The 18,077-nt window shown below is 42.5% G+C and overlaps 1 protein-coding gene across 2 annotated transcripts in view; it reads left to right on the forward strand.

The window, feature by feature from the left end:
- The first annotated feature begins 671 nt into the window (after positions 1 to 671).
- The window catches only part of sept9b (septin 9b), a 76,996-nt gene continuing 59,590 nt past the window's right edge, over positions 672 to 18,077 (forward strand). The window contains exon 1 of one of the 2 annotated variants that reach the window (XM_036530042.1): positions 672 to 708. In XM_036530042.1, coding sequence (XP_036385935.1) covers positions 687 to 708 — 22 coding nt within the window. In that variant the 5' untranslated portion in view covers positions 672 to 686. Of the gene's footprint in view, positions 709 to 14,611; positions 14,702 to 18,077 lie in introns of those variants that run through there. The other variant, XM_036530034.1, reaches the window with a different exon arrangement.

Genomic DNA, 18,077 nt, shown 5'->3' on the forward strand with positions numbered 1-18,077 from the left:
CACTCTTAACAAACCTAGGAGTACTACCTGTTTCACATACGCTGCCGGTGTGTGCAAGTGGCGCTGTGAAAGTTGCACTGTCAGCCTCTGCGTACCCTACTCCTCCGTAGGACGCCGACGTCCTTAAGTAATACTATGTTTTTTGATAACATATTTATCAACCGTAATATGTTTTAATGCTATACGCGCCAGTATATCACCAGTGAGGAACACAAACGTTTCTAGGGTGCAGGAACTACACCTTAAGTTGAAAGACGAGTGCACAAGTTCGCTCCGGTGTTTTGCTGAAACGCTCAAACATCACAACTGACCGGCCTAATTCGTTTGAAAGCATGTAATTAATTGGTTCACGGCGCATGGGAGACGGTGAATTACAACGTCAGTAAGTCGTTTCTCATACTTTGTAAACACTGTTTCAGATACCACGACAGCAATACGAGGAGCGCAGGTGCCTAAAGCAGACGGACACTGCTGGAGCGGAATAAAGAACAGTAGCGCAGGGAATCACAGCTCCTACGTCAAAAGCATGATAAGACAAGCTTAGAAGTACGACTACAGATGGAACCCTAGTTGGAATCTTCTTCAAGTGTGCTTCAACCAAGAGGAATATTTAACGCTACCACGAAAGCGGGGGAGTACCAAATTATTCTTCAGGTTGCTTCCCTGGTCGTTCAGTAGAACGGAACATGAAGAAAACTTCAAACTCAGGTAGATTACCAGAAAAGGTTCTGTTTTATGCCACATCAAAACAATTTTTATGACTTAGCGTACTCATTTAGCCATTTGTCATTTTACACGGACACTGTAGCTGGCAAACCATTCCGGTGATCTGATGGTAAGATATGTTTTGCTTACAATTTGCGTGACTGGGGACGTGTGGTTTTTGTTTTGAAAGTACTCTATAATACTCTGTCTGACCCTGTGCAATTTAGGGGTGGTGATTTAAATGGGCAGTACACGTGTGGTGAGTGTTACTGGAGGCGGTATAGTTCTCGTGATCTGCTGTCTTTTGACTTACTGAATAAGCAACTGTTTGGCAAACTGTGCTTATCCTAGCCTTAAACTCCGGCAATGTTTTGACATCGTAGAGGTTCAATGAATGAATGAATAAAGGTTTAGTAAATAAATTCTGAGGTAAGTCACAATCTGAAAATTATCTTTAAAATTATGTTATATGTTTTATATTTTAGTGTTATTGTAAAGATCTATTATTCTGATTCATAAATGGCGCGCTTTTAAAGAATCAATGGAATTTGATTTTTCCATTTGATTTTTAAGGTTTACAAGAAATAGCAGGATATGTAAATAAAGGACGATGGGTGGGTATTAGTAGCGCTTCAATGTATGTACAGTTTGAGGTTTTTGTCGCTGCAGGTGAGGACTGTGAGATTTTGTGTGGAAAAACATGCGCGCATGATTATGCGCATGTATGCGCATAAGAAACAGCAATAAGGGTGACGGGTTTGTATACTCAAGGTCTGTGTGTCGTTTTTCATGTTGCGTGTGATACTTGGGTGTACTTTACAGCGTGCGTTTACACTATGTAGAATCACTCAAATAGTGAGAGATGAACAATGCGGTGGTAAGGAGCTGAGCTCACACTCCAAAGATTTGATTCTCTCATGTTGTACACACGGTACTTTAACCTAATTACACCAATAAATATTCAGTTGTATAAATGAATAAAATGAAAATTATGTAAATTACTCTGAATTAGAGCATCTGCTAAGCATGTGTAATTATGTAGTGAGTAGCAAGGGCTTATTGGGCGTTTGAATATGCCATTCATGTCCTACAGAATTTCTTGTTTTTTCAATGATCTGCAGCTCAAAACCTAAGAATAATATCAATAGAGTGCAGTCATCAAACAATAACATAAATGAACAGAAAGAAATGGGAAAAACTGAAATGGCTTTGGATTATAAAGAAGTCCAATTACCAAGAAGAAGATTGTGGTTTAAATAGCAGATCTATCAAATTTAAACCATTAAACCATACATTCACAGAAGATAATATCATGGAAAATAAAAAAGATCAATGGTGTTTTTACATTTACATTTATTCATTTGGCAGACGCTTTTATCCAAAGCGACTTACATAGGTTACAGTTCTTTTACAATGTTATCCATTTATACAGCTGGATATTTACTGAGGCAACTGTGGGTTAAGTACCTTGCCCAAGGGTACAACAGCAGTGTCCCAGCGGGGATCGAACCGGCAACCTTTCGGTTACGAGTCCTGCTCCTTAACCACTATGCTACACTGCCGCCGTATTTTACAGTCAACACAGTGTAAGAAATGAGAGAACAGTCCTGGCAAGTCTTGGAAAGTAGAAAGAATGAGATTTAACATTAGCAGCATGGCCCGTCAGTCTGCTGTGCAGAAGAGAATATCTGTAGATGTGAGGAAATGACAGAGGAGCATTACAAAGGTAGGCAAGAAGCAATGTTCTGAAGGAAGTTTGAATGTCGATACAATGGAGTGAACTCTGCATGCAAACTAGCCATTATTATGAAGCTTCTGGAATACTGTGCTTGTCTTTGTGTTTGGTTACAGCAACCAACAGTAAACAACCAGTGTTTTGCTTTGGGGCACTTCATTTTTAGTTTGTGGTGTTACAAATTGTGATGAACCCTTTGGTTGACAATGATTATCATGAAGATAAATGTTCAGTACACTCATGAAAATGATAACTGGTACCGGGCCAGTTGCTGCTGTTGTAGAGATGTGGAATGCCATCCATCCATCCATCCATCCATTGTCACTAAACACACGGTCCCTTAGAGTGTCGCACTGAGCCTTAGACAAACTGAGTATGCATGATGTGCAAGGTCGGACAAGACCCTTGACTGGATGCCAGTCCCATTGGACACACACACACACACACACACACACACACACACACACACACACAAGCCCACACACACAGACTTCCACAAACAAGGTTGATGGAAAGACACTATTTGACTTGAACAGCATGTCTGTAGACTGTAGGAGGAAAGTGGAGCACCTGCAGGAATAAAACACTCAAGCAGAGCAAGGTTCCTCACTACCCAGCGCACCAACTAACAGCAAAGCTCCGGAGAGTAAACCACACTGTAAAACCCACTAACATTCATGCGGTCCTTATCACATTCTAAACTAATAAATCTATATACAGAGGAATGTATTCCTCTCACCATACCCAACAAAATAATGTAAAAAAAAAAATCCACACATGTGTACCATATATCCTGTGAAGAATGTCACCGCTGTCATCTGAATAACTTTTTAGTCATTTTGCCTCAGTGTATATTGCATGCATGGCTTGAGATCACATAAACCAAAGAAAGGAGGAGAACAACAAAGGTCAGCTACTTCCTCTGCGAGTGCAAGCTGACAGAGTGAACCCTGGGGGAAAAGCTCCAGGATATCCACAGCCATTAAAGCGGACTCATTATGCATCCTACTATGCTCTCCTTTGTGCCCCACGCTGACATGCTAGCCCTCAGGCAATTAGCTGCATTAAAAATAAAGTCTAATAATACACATGCTGTTGTCCTCTGTTACATGTGGCACAAGTCACCCTTGCTCTGTGACCGTGATCAAGCCTGCTCTCTGCTTGTTTCTCCGAATACAAGATTGCATCTTTCAGTGTGCATTGCTCATAAAGATGGAATAAAAGCCCAGAATTACTTAGGGAATGTCTGAGCCTCTGGACTTGCCACAGTCATCACCGCAGCTTTCCCCAGCGTTGCTCTCTTTCAGAGGCATGACTGTCCTGAGTGGTCATACCTTCCCATGTGAATCATTACCGCACGCAGGCTTCAGTTAATCAGTATTCTCTAAGAGGTTTATTGATCATCGGGATCTGGATAAATGTATGTTGACAGTGTATGTTCTTGATTATTCTGTATAATATTCTGAGCATTTGAGTCAGGAAACACAAAAGCCCAAAACACAACATCAGAGTTTTTTTGTCTTGCAGAAATATTGCTTTTAAGCACTGTCATTAAGATTTCACATGCTATTTTCACATGCTATGCTATTTATTCTTGAATATTTGACATTTATACATATAGTGTATTACAAAGTATCATTAGAAACATCACTTTATTCTGTGTTTTTTTGAGAAAGAAATTATATCTTGCATATTACTTAAATATTTTGGCATTATTTTTATTAATTAGACCTTAGTGATTTACCCCAATCTGATCAAATATATTGGACTGTTATATAAGTGCTCCGTCATCTCATTTGTCAGAGATGTGATTTGGGAAATTGATGAGACTTTTCAACCTGTTTCATATCAAGCCTAGAGAATCAAGACGTAATGACACAAAGAGGAACCAATACACCCAATATGTTGCTTAATAAAAGAACAATTCAGTGTGTTATCAGTATGCTACTCAGTGTCAACCGTTGCCTCCTATCTGTGGTGTTCGTAGCCAGTAATTCCATCTAAACTTGCAAGACTGCCAAATGCAGCCCCTAAATTATAGGCCATGATCTGTAAGATCATGAGTCAAAATTTAAAAGCCTGGAATTCACCATGACTAAAGTGACTATATTTCATACTGCAGTTCATATTTTGTGTTTGGTCATTTAAAGTATTTTAAAACTAATTTTGTGAAGTACATCTACACCCATAATGTTTTCACACAGTGTTGAGTAAACAATTTTATGTGAATTCCTACCTCCCAGTGGCACTCACACTCCTTTAAGTCTTTACTCCATTATTTTATTTGGTTGAAGACTGGATATATATATTTTGCCTTTTGGCCACAGGTTTTTTCTTGCACCTATTTATGTGGGTTTCAATCCAGCATTTCATCATCAGGCGAAATATAAGTGAATAAGTGAATCAGGAAAGAAGTAATCGTCGTCTTCATAAAGACAAAGCCGACGTGTACAGATGATTTGTTTTTTAGCTGTACCAGAAATAATCCTAACTTGGAAACACTTTCTAAATCTTGGGGATTTGCATCAAGAATAATATTTTCTTCACATTTTTCTAAGAGTTGTGTAAAGCATGATCTCCTTATTTGTCCATTTCTGAGCTCTCTGGAATAGCTGATGGCCACCGAGTAACGTAAGGCTCGCCTCCCATGCTAGGCTGTCCTGATGGAGTTTGTATTTGTAATCTGCAGACCCAGGAATGCACTGATAATGCCCATCTTCGAGAGTGTGTGAAACTACACAGACCCTGTTTACCAAAGGACACCTAGTAAAGATTACCCCGGCACGTCTGCTCAGGCAATCATTTGGTCTGCTCAAGAAAATGTGAAAAGCGTTGACACATTCATGTTTTTGGTGTGTTCCTTGCATTTGAAGAAGTTTTCCAACTGGCTTCTATTTGAGAGAGTCCATCCTGAAGAAAAGCATAGATTGAAGCCTACTGATACCAGTTAGCTATTTTTACTTCTGCGCTTTAGATAGATGCACAGTGATGACATGAGCTTTTTTTTTTTTTTACCTTTTTCATCTGCTTTCTTTGTTATTTTTACTGTTCATTAGTCATTGTGGCTGTGTTTCAGTAACTGTTTTCGGCTTCAAAAACATCTGGTTTGAAACAAGTATAAAGTATATTTTTTCCTTTGTCAGCTGGGAATAAGTTCTTGTTTCATCTTAAAATAATGAAAAGCAAAAAAAGCTTTCCTGTGGAAACATGTGAAACAGACACTTTCATTACCAGTAAAGACTTTCACGATACACTCAACTGACTGCTATACTTCAGAGAGAACCCTAGTCAAGCATTATATGTTTTATGTTATGTTTTTGATACTCACATCCATTACATTACATTATTGGCATTTAGCAGATGCTCTTATCCAAAGCGACTTACATAGAGTACGTTACAATGTTATTCGTTTATACAACTGGACGTTTACTGAGGCAATTTTGGGTTAAGGGTACAATAGCAGTGCCCTAACGGGGAACTGAACCGGCAGCCTTCTGGTTACAAACCCTGCTCCTTACCACTGCGCTACATTGCTGCCCACTACGCTAAATCCATAGCTGTGAGGTGGTTTGGATGCATAGACTAGAGAGATAATCTCTCCCAACATTTTGACAACTAATATTGCTGCCATTTTACAGTATTGGGTTTGCCGTGCGCTGCGCTTTCCAACTTTCCACCTTTCCACCTTCAGCTTCGTTACTGGTGGACTGAATATGGGTAATATTGGTTTCTGGACTTCCCTGTGTACTAGAACAATAGCTCAGTTGTGGATAGACCTCGTGTATTTTCCTTGAAGAGACAAAGCTTTTAAAGGCCGTTGCATGTACAGAGTACAGTGTAGTTATTTGCATGTGTACTGTAGCTATGAAGCAGGAAAGCACCTGCAAGGTATGATGTCATTGGGTAGTTAAAAATGGCCTTTCAAAATATTTTATAGGAAAGCAGTAAAATGGAGCCCATAGGCTGTAAAATACCCAGTGCAGAGTGGCTCATAAACCAGCATTGTACTGATGATCATGGGAAAATGACCCTCCACCATCCTGCCCTGCTGCTTAAACAGAGATCCACCTCTTATGCAAACAGCGCTTTATCAAGAGCCGGAGAGAACCTACTCTTGGTTGTCCCCTCTCATTGTTCTTCTACAACGAGTGACTGCATGAGGTATATTTGCTCGTATATTTTTGTTCACCCCGGTGACTTCCTCCTTATATTCAGAAACAATCCATTCTTAATTTTGCCATTTTGGAATTGCACCCAACTGAAATGCCCACAAAACAGCAGAATGTAAAAACATGTCCACACAGAGATGCACAAGGAGACATGCATATGACTCTAACTTTGGCATCACTTCTGATAATGTCTAAAAAGCAGCTGAGTCTGTGCAGGCTGTGCACATGATGAAATGCACTCAGCTGTGGTAAACACATGAAAGCATCTGTCTCTTTGGTCTTTTTTTTTTAAATTGATGTTTTGTGCCAAAATGCTCAGGGCACAGTGTTATTGCACTTTATACTGGTCTGAATATACAGGTGCTCGGTCTGTTAATGCATCAAAAATGGATGCTTGTCTGAAGACTGCTTTCATTCAGTCAACACCTAGCATGTTGGTAAAACTTAAAGCACACTGGCCACTCAAGCCGCAGGTAGTGACAAAAGAACACCGGGTATGTCTTTTCATATTCTCCTCAGAAATAATGGACATACCTGTACAATGTTGTAATGCTCACAAGTTCCAGCTTTATTTGCGAACTGCCTCTTTAAACTCAACACCACAAGTATACTGTAATCAAAACAGAAGTAAATAATTCATACACTAACGCTATTTAAAAACCGTGCTTGTAAGAATCTTTTTAACACTGACTGCCTATTGTATTGTAGCTATCAAAGCACTGACAATTTGCACCATGACACAGCAGTGAGTTATCTTTTTTTTTTATTTATTTATTGCATGTAGTTTGAATGAATAAGTATTTCACTGATGTTCTTGCACTTGGGAGATGATTTGGCTGTTTTTAAAAGTTTATGCATACAATTCTCTGCTTATTGCCATAAACCAATCAAAGGTCAGTGACTGAAATATGATGATCACGCAAATAGTTATAGGCTCTTCCGTTTAGCTGAGTGTGGTAAATTTCACCCTTTTGTGAAGGGTGGAGTTTAGGGGACAGTATGGACTCAGTCAATCCTTTGCTCACTTGCAAACCTAATACTGGTACACACTTCCTGTGGAATCACTGGTTGCAAGTATGTTTGAAACACGTGGATGAGGGAACGAGTGGTTCATCCAACACAGGGCCATAGCCACAGCAGTCATGAACAGGTGACGGAGAGGGACACTTTTGTAGCGAAACCTTACCCTGTTGCTGTGCTCCTCATCTAGTGGAAATTATTTTGATTGTTCTGGGTGCTCAATACAGTATATCTAGGATGTGAAAGTATGGAGTTATTTTTGAAATATGCCCTGCTTTTAACTCTTCTCTGGTGGGGAATGATGAGATTTTGGCAGTGAGGAACTGAATGTGCAATGGCAGATCATTTTGTTAGCTGCTCACGTAAAAAAAAAAAAAACAATGAAAAGCAGTTCAGTGCTTCCGCATTATGTCATTTCACAGTACATTTATGGAGCGAGCATTAGATCATTTATTAACTCAACAGCAAGGCACAGACTGCAGTGCTAAGGGGAGAAAATACCAGAATAGTAAATGCAGTTATTTTTTATCTTATTATGGTAATTTTTAATTTGACTAATCAAGCAGCTCAGGAAATGCATCAGAGTTCAAACAGACTCTGAAAATGTGAAAGTATTGCCCTGAAGGGCTGTTTAAAATCAGTTTTTGGTGCTTTTTAGTGCCACTTCTTTTGTAAAGGAAAAACACATGTTGTTGTTGCAAAAGGGTTGTTTTATACACTTTCATAGCTGGCTCACTGAAGTATTAATAGCAGTAGCAGTAGAGATAGTACTGGGGATTCATTTTGTCAGACAGATTGAAATTAATACATTTTCCTACTCACTGTGCACGGTGTTGTTTAATAGTTTTCAGACAGTAGTTTCTGTGGCAGAATAATTTTGTCTTTCTGACCCAAATGTTCAGGCAGGTTTTCCTGCTATCTATCACCATGACAACAGAGGTCAGCAATCCTGTATAAGTGGGGGTGAGGGGGCCCAGCGGCGTTAGGTAGGGGAGAGATTGCTGCCGTTTCAACGCTGAGAGAGCCTTGCTGGCCTCTGTATGGCCTGGCAGTTGGGGATGGAAAATGTGCATCGAGGTGCTGTTTTTTTCTGAGGACGCTGTGTGGCTCTGCCTCTGTGCTCTCCCTGACCACACAGTCGGATTCCACGAGAAAACCAATGACTGTCTTTCATCCTTCTCTCCCCCCCCCCGCCCCCATCCTTCCATTCCTCCACCCCTTCACAATGCTGGTTACAACACATGGCTCGAGATACCCAGAGTGTGAGTCATGTCTCCGCAGCTCCAACCGACTCACTGCAGCTTCTTATAGAGTTCATCACACGGGGAGCCACATCACGTAGAGCACAAACCTTCAGGCATCTGCTCCCATCCAGCTGTGTCTCTGAGCCGAACAAGAAAAACAGCGAAGTCACTGAAGCAGCAGATACTGTGCAAATCTTGTGACTCTTTAAGAAGGGTTCTGCATCGCTTTTCTTTCACAGTAAATACTGTGTGCTTTTTTTTCCCCTGGAGACATGTGTTTTTTTTTCCTATATGAAAAATGTTGATTTTCACAAATCTCAATGGGCCTATTCTTCTACCAGGAAGAGACTCCTGACTCATTGGACTCGATTCGTCACTCATCCTGTTAAAGATTTCACATTCAGAGCAGACTGCTCGGTGCATGGACCCGCAGCCATGGAATGTGGCTGGTATCTCTGAGAAGGACAGCAAACATTACTGAAATACTGTACACCATGACATCACCAGTATACAGGGTTCCTTCATAAATAGAAACTGTACTGCATTCCCCAAATTATGTATTATCTAAAACCCCAGAATCCCAAGGCTGAAAAATGCCAACATGTCACTGTGGTCTGTGCTGATGGGAAATGAGCTTATGTGCAGTTTTTGCGACGATGATCAGCCACTTCTCTGATCCAGAGCAAATACAATTAAGATGAAAAAGCTTAGCTTTTCAAAGTGTTATTAATGTGATGATACTTGTCGCTGATCAATGCAGCCTGAGCACAGCATTAGCTAATAGGCTTTGTTATTTTCAGTTGAAGCCCCTTTGTTTGTTTTACAGACTTGATGTACCATGGAAAAAAATGGTAGGAAAATACTATGGATGACCTGCTCAATTAATGGTTATATAACTGGGGGAAAATGCCACGTGTAGCACATTTTATTCACTGTGGTCCTGTATTTAGATATGTGTGCTCTGCCAAACTTTTGAGACATTGTTGCCAAATTCCACTTTCGCAAGGGTTACTATTGTATGTATCAAGAAAACGAAACCCTGTCGGACCTGTAGATCGAGACATCAGTGTCTTCCAGTGCAGAATTCACAGGCCCGCTTTATATGCCCCCTTGCTTCTGTGTGTGTGTCACAGACACGGGGACCACTGTGGAAAAAAAAAGCAGGGCCTTGTGAATCCAAATGCCTGGTCTTTCTGTCAGACCCAAAATCACAACAGGACAAGGTGAAAATAGTGAAAGTAAAAGATGGTGTGAAGCGTGAAAGGTGATCTGTGTGTTTAGAGGGCGGGGTCAAAGGGCGGTGAGCTTGTGATGGAGGTCTTCATGTGAGAGAGAGAGAGAGAGAGAGAGAGAGAGAGCGAGCCAAGCCGGGTTGGACTGTTAAACTAGAGGATATCCCATTTTACTGACTCTGCTGCTCGCTTCCTCCCGGCTTTAATGAATACCTTATGGAAAGGAAATATCTAACATCTCCATAGTCTTGCTGGGAGTGATACGCTGCAGTCAGAGCAGTTTTGAAGCTTGGGGTCAGAAATACACGATGAGGGTTGTTGCATGGAGGGCTTTTTTTGCTGATTCCAAACGCTGATCAAATCTGATGCCTGCGGTATTCAAGACCACAGCATGTTCACGTGCTCATTGTTGAGCTCCCTGTGTAATTTGCTTTTGGGGTCATGATTTTTTAAAAAATCAGTTTAATCGATTTAATTTTAATAAAAGTATGTGTAAAACAAGATACTTTTTTAATTGCAAAGCCGTAAAGGAACAACGCATATGAATGACTGGTGCCTCCTCTCTTTCCATGCCAATCACATTTTAACAGCATGTACATTTACTCAGTGCGGTGAGTAGTTGAGATTTGGCACGAGTTTGTTTTCTGGCTTTCGGTAATGAGGTTTTCCGCATTTCAGCTGTGCAGCGGCAGGAGACAGACCCTTCAGAGCAGTTAAGATAGGCCTACAGACAGCTTCCTGCCAACATGTCAAGAAACAGACCTCGGTGGTGAGAGCTGTGTAGCTGCTTCATCCCTCCCTTTTTCTGCAATGGCAGGAACTGCCAGGATAGTGAGCGATAAACAGAAGAAAGAAGAGGCCCCTGAATCCACCAGTCCCCGTCTCGTTCACTCCTCTGGAACACCGGAAGGTAACCTCAGGGGAGGGGGGTGGGGGAGCTGGGAAATATCTGGCTGCCATCAGGGACTGGAAAAACTGGATCAAATAAAGGGCATTGCTCAGTCATTGCTCAGGCAGGCTGTAAAGGCTTGATTCATCTGCACAGCAGACCAAATGGGGGCATTCGCAGTCATTCTGGAACACGTATGAAAGAACACAAGTCGGTGAGAGAGGCATTTGTGGGCCTGTGGTGCACGCGGCACAAAGGAGGAAGAGTACAGCAAAGGCGTCAAGTCGCAGACTGGGGTCGTAGTACGCCCGCTTAAGAGCAGCCCCCCTCCCTAAACCTCTCAGCACCTCTGTCAGAGGAGGTCGAAGCCCCGGGCGAGCCACGTGTGCTGGGGACACTGGAGGGGGACAGGAAATTTTATCATTCTTCTCCCTCTCACTCCCATTCTTCTCCTCTTCTTAATGTTCCTTCTGCTTCATTTCACGTCAGTGCCCTGAGGATGTCCTTATAGAATGCCCATATTGCAAACGAGCGGTCGGATTTTATGTAACTGCATTTCTGTGTTTGAGTCATGTGTTTGTTCATAGGTCACGCACAGAAGCGACGGCATAGATTAACGTCTGTTTCTGTGGCTTGACTGCATTAGTCTTTGCGTATTACATGCACAAGGGTTGTGCATGTTGTGTACGCGTTGTATCTGTGTGCTCATCTGTGTGCACATCACAATACTTAACCTGCGTGTGTGTGTGTGTGTGTGTTGCGTGTTTGTGTGTGTGTGTGTTTGTGCGTTTGCGTGTGTGTGTGCCGCGGTCTTTTGAAGCAGGCAGGTTGGGCTCACAAGCCTGTCGACAGGTATGACACAGGACTACACAGCAGTAATAAAGATGGAGGCTTTGGCTCCTCCACTGTGACCCCGAAAAGTATGCCGGTGCAGTGGGAACGACCTTTACTCGCTCCACGAGTTAGGGTCGTGCTGGACAATGACTGCAGCACTTTCACACAATCGTCCAGAATGGTGAGAAGCTGATAGGTCATCTCACCTTCTGCTTGGACAGCCAGCCAAGGCGGGCGACCAAAAATGGTGTTCATAGGTATGGGGGGATGAGGTTTGATTTGAGAAGAAATGGGTGACACTGTGATGGATTACTGTTGACTCACTGATATTCCCCAATCATATTATTTTGCTGGGCAGAGACTTTTTTTTTTCATTTGGTCAGAGAAGTTGGTGATGACAGCACATGGCAATTCTACCTGTTATAAGCTTCATGAAGTCTCACTCTACCACCATTACCAATTTCTCCAGTCACCCAGAGTTGTATCACGAGCTGCAAACAGCCCTTCTAAACAGCACACTATGTTGAGCTTAAAAAGCTATTAATATCCCACTTAAACCACCCTGAGTAACTTCCGCAGCATTGGTCACAATTGTAACTGCTGCAAACACGGTAACAGTGTTCAGTAGTACAGGAAGAATGGTTTGAGATCTAAAAATATGTTTTAGCTCGACGACTGTGTGGAGCTCAGCCTCTCAGCTGCCGCTTGTCCCTTGTGCTGAGATGAATATGAAAGCTTATATGAAGATGAAGCAAGGAAATGGGAGGGTCACGTGTTGCTAATGCAGTCACCCAGGGCCTATGGCGATTTCTAATATAGGCAGATTTGTTTACGCGCTGTGTAGAGCCCTCTGGCCAATCGTGCTCTGAGTCAGGGGATGTCATAGCTGTCGTTATGGGCTTGGGGGGAGGGGGTCTTTGCGGGGGTCCATGTAGCAATGAGTCACAGTTTTACAAGGTGGGGTTATGATGTGGCAATCTATTTTTGACAAGGAATTACATAATTTGATTAATATCGCCTTCATGCGTTCGTGCACATTTCGGATTCGCCGAAGCCATGCGTGGAGGAGGCATGTGCGTAGAAATAACACACGGATTGCCCAGGGAGTTCAAAACATTTGCGGAGCCCGAACAGCTGACCTGGGTCCTGTTCCATCTCCAGCGCGAGTGTCAGATGTGGACAGTCAGATATATACGTGGCTCCAGTTCTCAGACTGGGAAGGAGCGCTGTTAAGAAGCTCCTTGCCACTCACAGCACTTTGCTGGAGTAGATAAGAGGCTGGCCTGCGCTTCGGGGGGAGGCAGCAAGTGTTTGAAAATAAACCATTTATCTGATTTCGGCTTGAACGCCTCCCTTTGGGATGCCGTTGTTTTCTGCTTCAGCTGTTTCCCCTTTATTGCACGGCACTACAAGTCACTATTTCCAGGGCTTTGTGAGCGTGAGGAGGGGAGGGATGTGCTAGCCTGGGTTTAATACAGCTGCCATCCGAATCTAGAAAGAAAGAGACTCTCACTGGAACAACCGAGAATCCATCCGTTCGATTGTACATTGCCACATGTTTGATGGTTGGGAGTGTTTGGGACTCAAGCATTTTATTTTGCACAAAACAGAAAAAGAGCGAATCGATTAATAGAGGAGTTGATGTGGAATGGAAATGAGAACAGAAATAGTCGTCAGCTTCTAATTTGTCACACTGATCTTTGGAATGAAAAACCTTTTGAAGGGTGTAGTGTGGTGAAGTGTAATCAGGATGACTTGCAAAAAAAAAAAAGGTATGACACATGTAACTTCCCAAGGATACATTTGGAGAACATACCTCCGTTTGTGATAGAGAGAGAGCCATAAAAAATGGTGCACAAATTTATGTTACTGTGATCTCAGAAGGAAGAGGTCAGCCTTTATACCAGTAAGTAACCATGGTTGCAGTTCACAGTAAAATCAAAATGGAAGTATTCAGTATTGTAAATTTATGGCTCTTTTTACACTCGGAATTGTTTGGCATCCTTATGGAGTCATGGGCTCACAGAGTGACTCTTGAACTCAGTCAAGTGCAAAGGAGATGCCAAAGGTCAGAGTGCATTCTCTCTGTCTGAGTAACAGTCCAATCCAATAAGCGAGGGCATGGAATGCCACAGGTCCATTAAATGAGTCCTTTATTTGTTTTTCCTGATTAGTGTTAGACTGAAGAGCCATGGAGTCTGAAATTAGATTTGTTCTTAGTTGAAGAACTTGAAAGTGTGATTTGAATTTCTTCTCCTTGCAGAAGTTTTGCAGACTTTTCTCTCACTTGAGCGTGATGGAGATAGTGGCGTTTTGTTTTGCCAGAGGGTTTACTTCTTGTAAATAGCTCACACAACTCAAGACTGGGGGCACAGGAATCAGATGGGGGCTTGAATTCCCGAAGCGTTCTAGCAATAAGTGGAGTGGGTTATTTTGGGCTGGAGAGTTCAAGTCACATGGCTTGGGTTTCCATTTCAAACACACAATACAGCTTTAGTGTCAAGACAGAAAAGAAAAAAAGCAGAAAAGAAAAAAGCAAGTAAAAAAAGGCAGCAGAAACTCCGTATGATCAGCACATGGCAATGTGGTAATTCTGGATGCATTCATTATCATAGCAGACTGAAGAAATTAAACTAGAGAGAGAGCTAGAGAGAGGGAGGGAGAGGCTGAATAAGCGTGTATGTGTGTGTGTGTGTATGTGTGTGTGTGTGTGTGAGAGAGAGAGAGAGAGACAGAGAGAGAGAGAGCGAGAGAGAGAGAGACGGAGAGAGAGAGAGAGAAAGGGGAAGTCTCCAAAAAAAGGAAAAAAAAGTACACGTTCCATGTGGCTGTTTGAGGGTGTGATCTAGTTATGGAGGGAGACAAAATCGCAGGTAAGTTACGGCTCATTTACAGTCTTTATCAGTTAAGGGAATTCTTTTTTCGGGGTCATCTCAGTTTGCCTGCATTGTTTCCTCTGAGTAACTTTCAGTGCGCTGCCGCTTGCCCGTGTCGTGGAACCGCTCAGAGTCAGTCTGGTTTTGTTTGGCTGCAGTCAGCAGTCAGACTCAGAGGGCTGAAGCCTCCCTTTTACTGCTTGTCCTCCTGCTTTCCCCTTTGACTACCTGCCTGTCCGCCTGCCTGCCTACCTTACCTGACTGTCTCCCAGCAGCTGTTGGAACTAATGGATTTCATGGATCTGTCGTCTTGGTTTACAGTCAGGAATTCTGAATGACAGAACTGTGTGTGCTCTGAGTTTTCTTGTAGTTTTGCTATTTCTTCCCTTAAATTTCTGCATTAATCTAAAGGGACTATATTAACAGGAAGGGGGTTATTTATAGCATGTCTTCAGCACTACTTATATCTGTAGTGTCACTTTTCGCTGCTGTAATGGTAACCATGGGGACAGTAGTGCTCAGTTGACAGACCAGGCGTGTCCAGTGAGGGGACATATGCAGAAGTCTTTGAGGACAAGAACTGTCACTGTCGTGTACCTTTATGTGTGGATGTAGTGATTTTCTGAGGCTTCCTGTGTGTACAATGAGGAAACAAATACTTTATTTAGCTTGAGGGTCCTTTTTCCTTTGTGTAGGTTTCCTATCCGGCCACATGAGTTGTTTTAATGGCTTTATGTTAATGAGCACTTTTCAGGCGTACAAGCTGTTAACCTGAGGCTGGGAACATCTACCTAGGGGACAGAGTAATGTTTGAATGGAGTGCTTTTACTCGACCTACCATGTTCAGCAACTCCGTAACCTTCCCCCCAGAGAGATGACGTTCTCCCCACTGCATTCCCCAGTCTCCAGGGCCCCTGGTGACTAGCTCTAATGGATTCTACAGAACTAGACGCAACTCAGATTGTGAATGGGGAAGGAGGGGCCGGGGGGAAATAGTGTATGACAGAGATCTGTACACGGAGTGTGGGGGTCTTCCTGTTGCCATAGCAAATTCCCAGCTGTCCCTTGTAACCATCACGGGCCCTTCCCATGAGAGTCCTCGCTCTGGGCTTGTGCATCGTAGATATCAGATATAGCTGCAGACTGCACTATTCTTTATTGGAGTGTCTACAATGCATTTTTACTTTGCAAAAAAATGCTTTCTAAGTATGAAGTTAGTTATTAACATATGATTGAGTGGAAAACCGTTAAAGGAAACGAGTTCAATATGTTAGATCCTAAGATATCCTCAGAACGATTGATTTACTCATCATAAGATTTAAAGTACTATTAGAATCACAAGGGTTTCTTGCACTGAAAGAAAATGGGCCAGCATTCAATAGCCAAATGGAGGCTTTGATCACGTTTCAGCGATTGTTATCATTTTTGCTTTTGTCTCAAGTGACAGTGCTTTTGAAGAATGCGTGAAATCTCTGACACGTGAGCCGTGAAAATTAATTAGCGCAGCGAGTTAACCACAGGGGGTGCTCTGTGCTACCCAGAGAGAGAAGTCTGAGCCCGAGGGTCTTGTGCACCACAACCCATATTGTCACGCTCACAACGACTGGCAGAATGTCTTTCTCTTTGCAAGAGGGAAATGCTGTGGTCAACCCTTAACTAGTACCATAGACCTTCCCAAGTTGGCATTTAGCCTACTCTACTGTACTGAACATCCTTTTGTGTGAAGGAGACTGGACAAAGATTTGCAATACATATATGGGATCAGGAGATTAATGTTGCACTGTAGGAAAAGGAGTATAATCTGGATGTAATGACACATCTCAGAGTCTTCAGTCCTCAGCAGGCTATTTGGTGCCACTGCATGGATCCAATCAAAGCTGTGCCCTCATGCAGTTTTAAAGACAGCCACAGGGTGGCAGTGGTGGTTTTGTGTTGTGTATCAGTTTGTTTGAAAGCTGTAGTCCTAAACCCAGGCACCAGCTGAAGTAGATATCCATTTCAGCTTTGCAAAATGCTCCCTGGTGATAATTAATATTCAGCACGATGATAACTTTCCTGCATTTAAGTGCTGCAGCAGAATCCCGGGAGCTTGGTTTCTGCCAGGTCAATGAGGACACACTCTGTTGTTGCAGAGAGGTTTCCAAAGCCCAGGCACAGTTTTATAGGGGGAAATCGCAGGCAGTGCAACTTCCTGGTCCTGCTTACTTCTTGTTTTGGGTCAGTCTCCATGGCGACTAGCACAAAAGAACAGCAGACGAACAGTGTTCTGATACTGATTGGATCATTGTGGTGTGGGACTGCTGGCTGTGAGGCAGCACCTTTTGTGTACCTTTTTATTTCCTTTTGTGATCGCTGCCTTGCTTATTGCTTAACATTTTGATGCATGGCTTTAATTGAGATATAAAGTGATAAATAGGCGCTACAGACCTAAATAGGTGCTACAGGCTTACAATTAAGGACTAATAGCGGATTTTCAGGTACAATGCGTTGGACAACAATCCATTGCCATACTTACAGGATCTCACTGTGAAAAATCATGATGTTTTTGGCTGAGGCGTAATGACTTTGGAGCTGCCGTGACCTTGACAAAGTTGACATCACATCTGTCTGTATCCCCTCAATAAACACTCTCTATGAAAATCATCTGTAACACATGAGAAATGATATATTTTTGAATCAACATGAGTAAGCTGTGATGGCATTGTGCGGGAGCCTGGTCTTGCATCGCGGAATGTTGGCATTAGCTGACTGAGTTAATGAAGGTATATGGAGTGAAAGGGGCAGTGCTGGAGAGCAGGCAGAGACAGGTGGGTGTCATGAGTCCTGACATTGTTGGGAGCCCAACTTTCGTTCCCTAATTTGCAAGACAGCTTCTTGCGACCAGACCCATGACTGAGTGATAACAACCAGCCTTCTCCATGTGGAGTGGTGGCCTGGCTTTAAAAAGCTGAAACCTTTAAGCTTTTTCAATTTGCTATGCCTGTAACACATTTGTGAGTTAAATGATGGTTTGCTCATCCATTGTAGAATGGCTTGGCAGTTCTGTTTTTGTAACAATACTGTGACAGTATGTTTCTCTGCCAATGGGACGAGAGGTTAGGAATGAACAGATTAACAGCTGTGTTACTGGAAAAGAGAGCAGTGAGGATAGCAAGACCAAATCGAAAATAGCAATAGGCAGGGGACTGTTTGAGAGATAAGAAAATGTTTGGTTAGCTTTTGGACAATGTTCCTTTTTGTACCTCTTCTTTTACCTCTGTTAATTTTGTTTGTTTTTGCTTGAGCCGTTTTACAACTGCCCTGTGTGTAGTACATGCAGATCCACTTAGCCTTTACTCTTTTAAAACTGCGGGTCCCATCTGGACACGCCGAC

This window comes from Megalops cyprinoides, chromosome 1, assembly GCF_013368585.1.
Source record: "Megalops cyprinoides isolate fMegCyp1 chromosome 1, fMegCyp1.pri, whole genome shotgun sequence".
NCBI lineage: Eukaryota > Metazoa > Chordata > Actinopteri > Elopiformes > Megalopidae > Megalops > Megalops cyprinoides.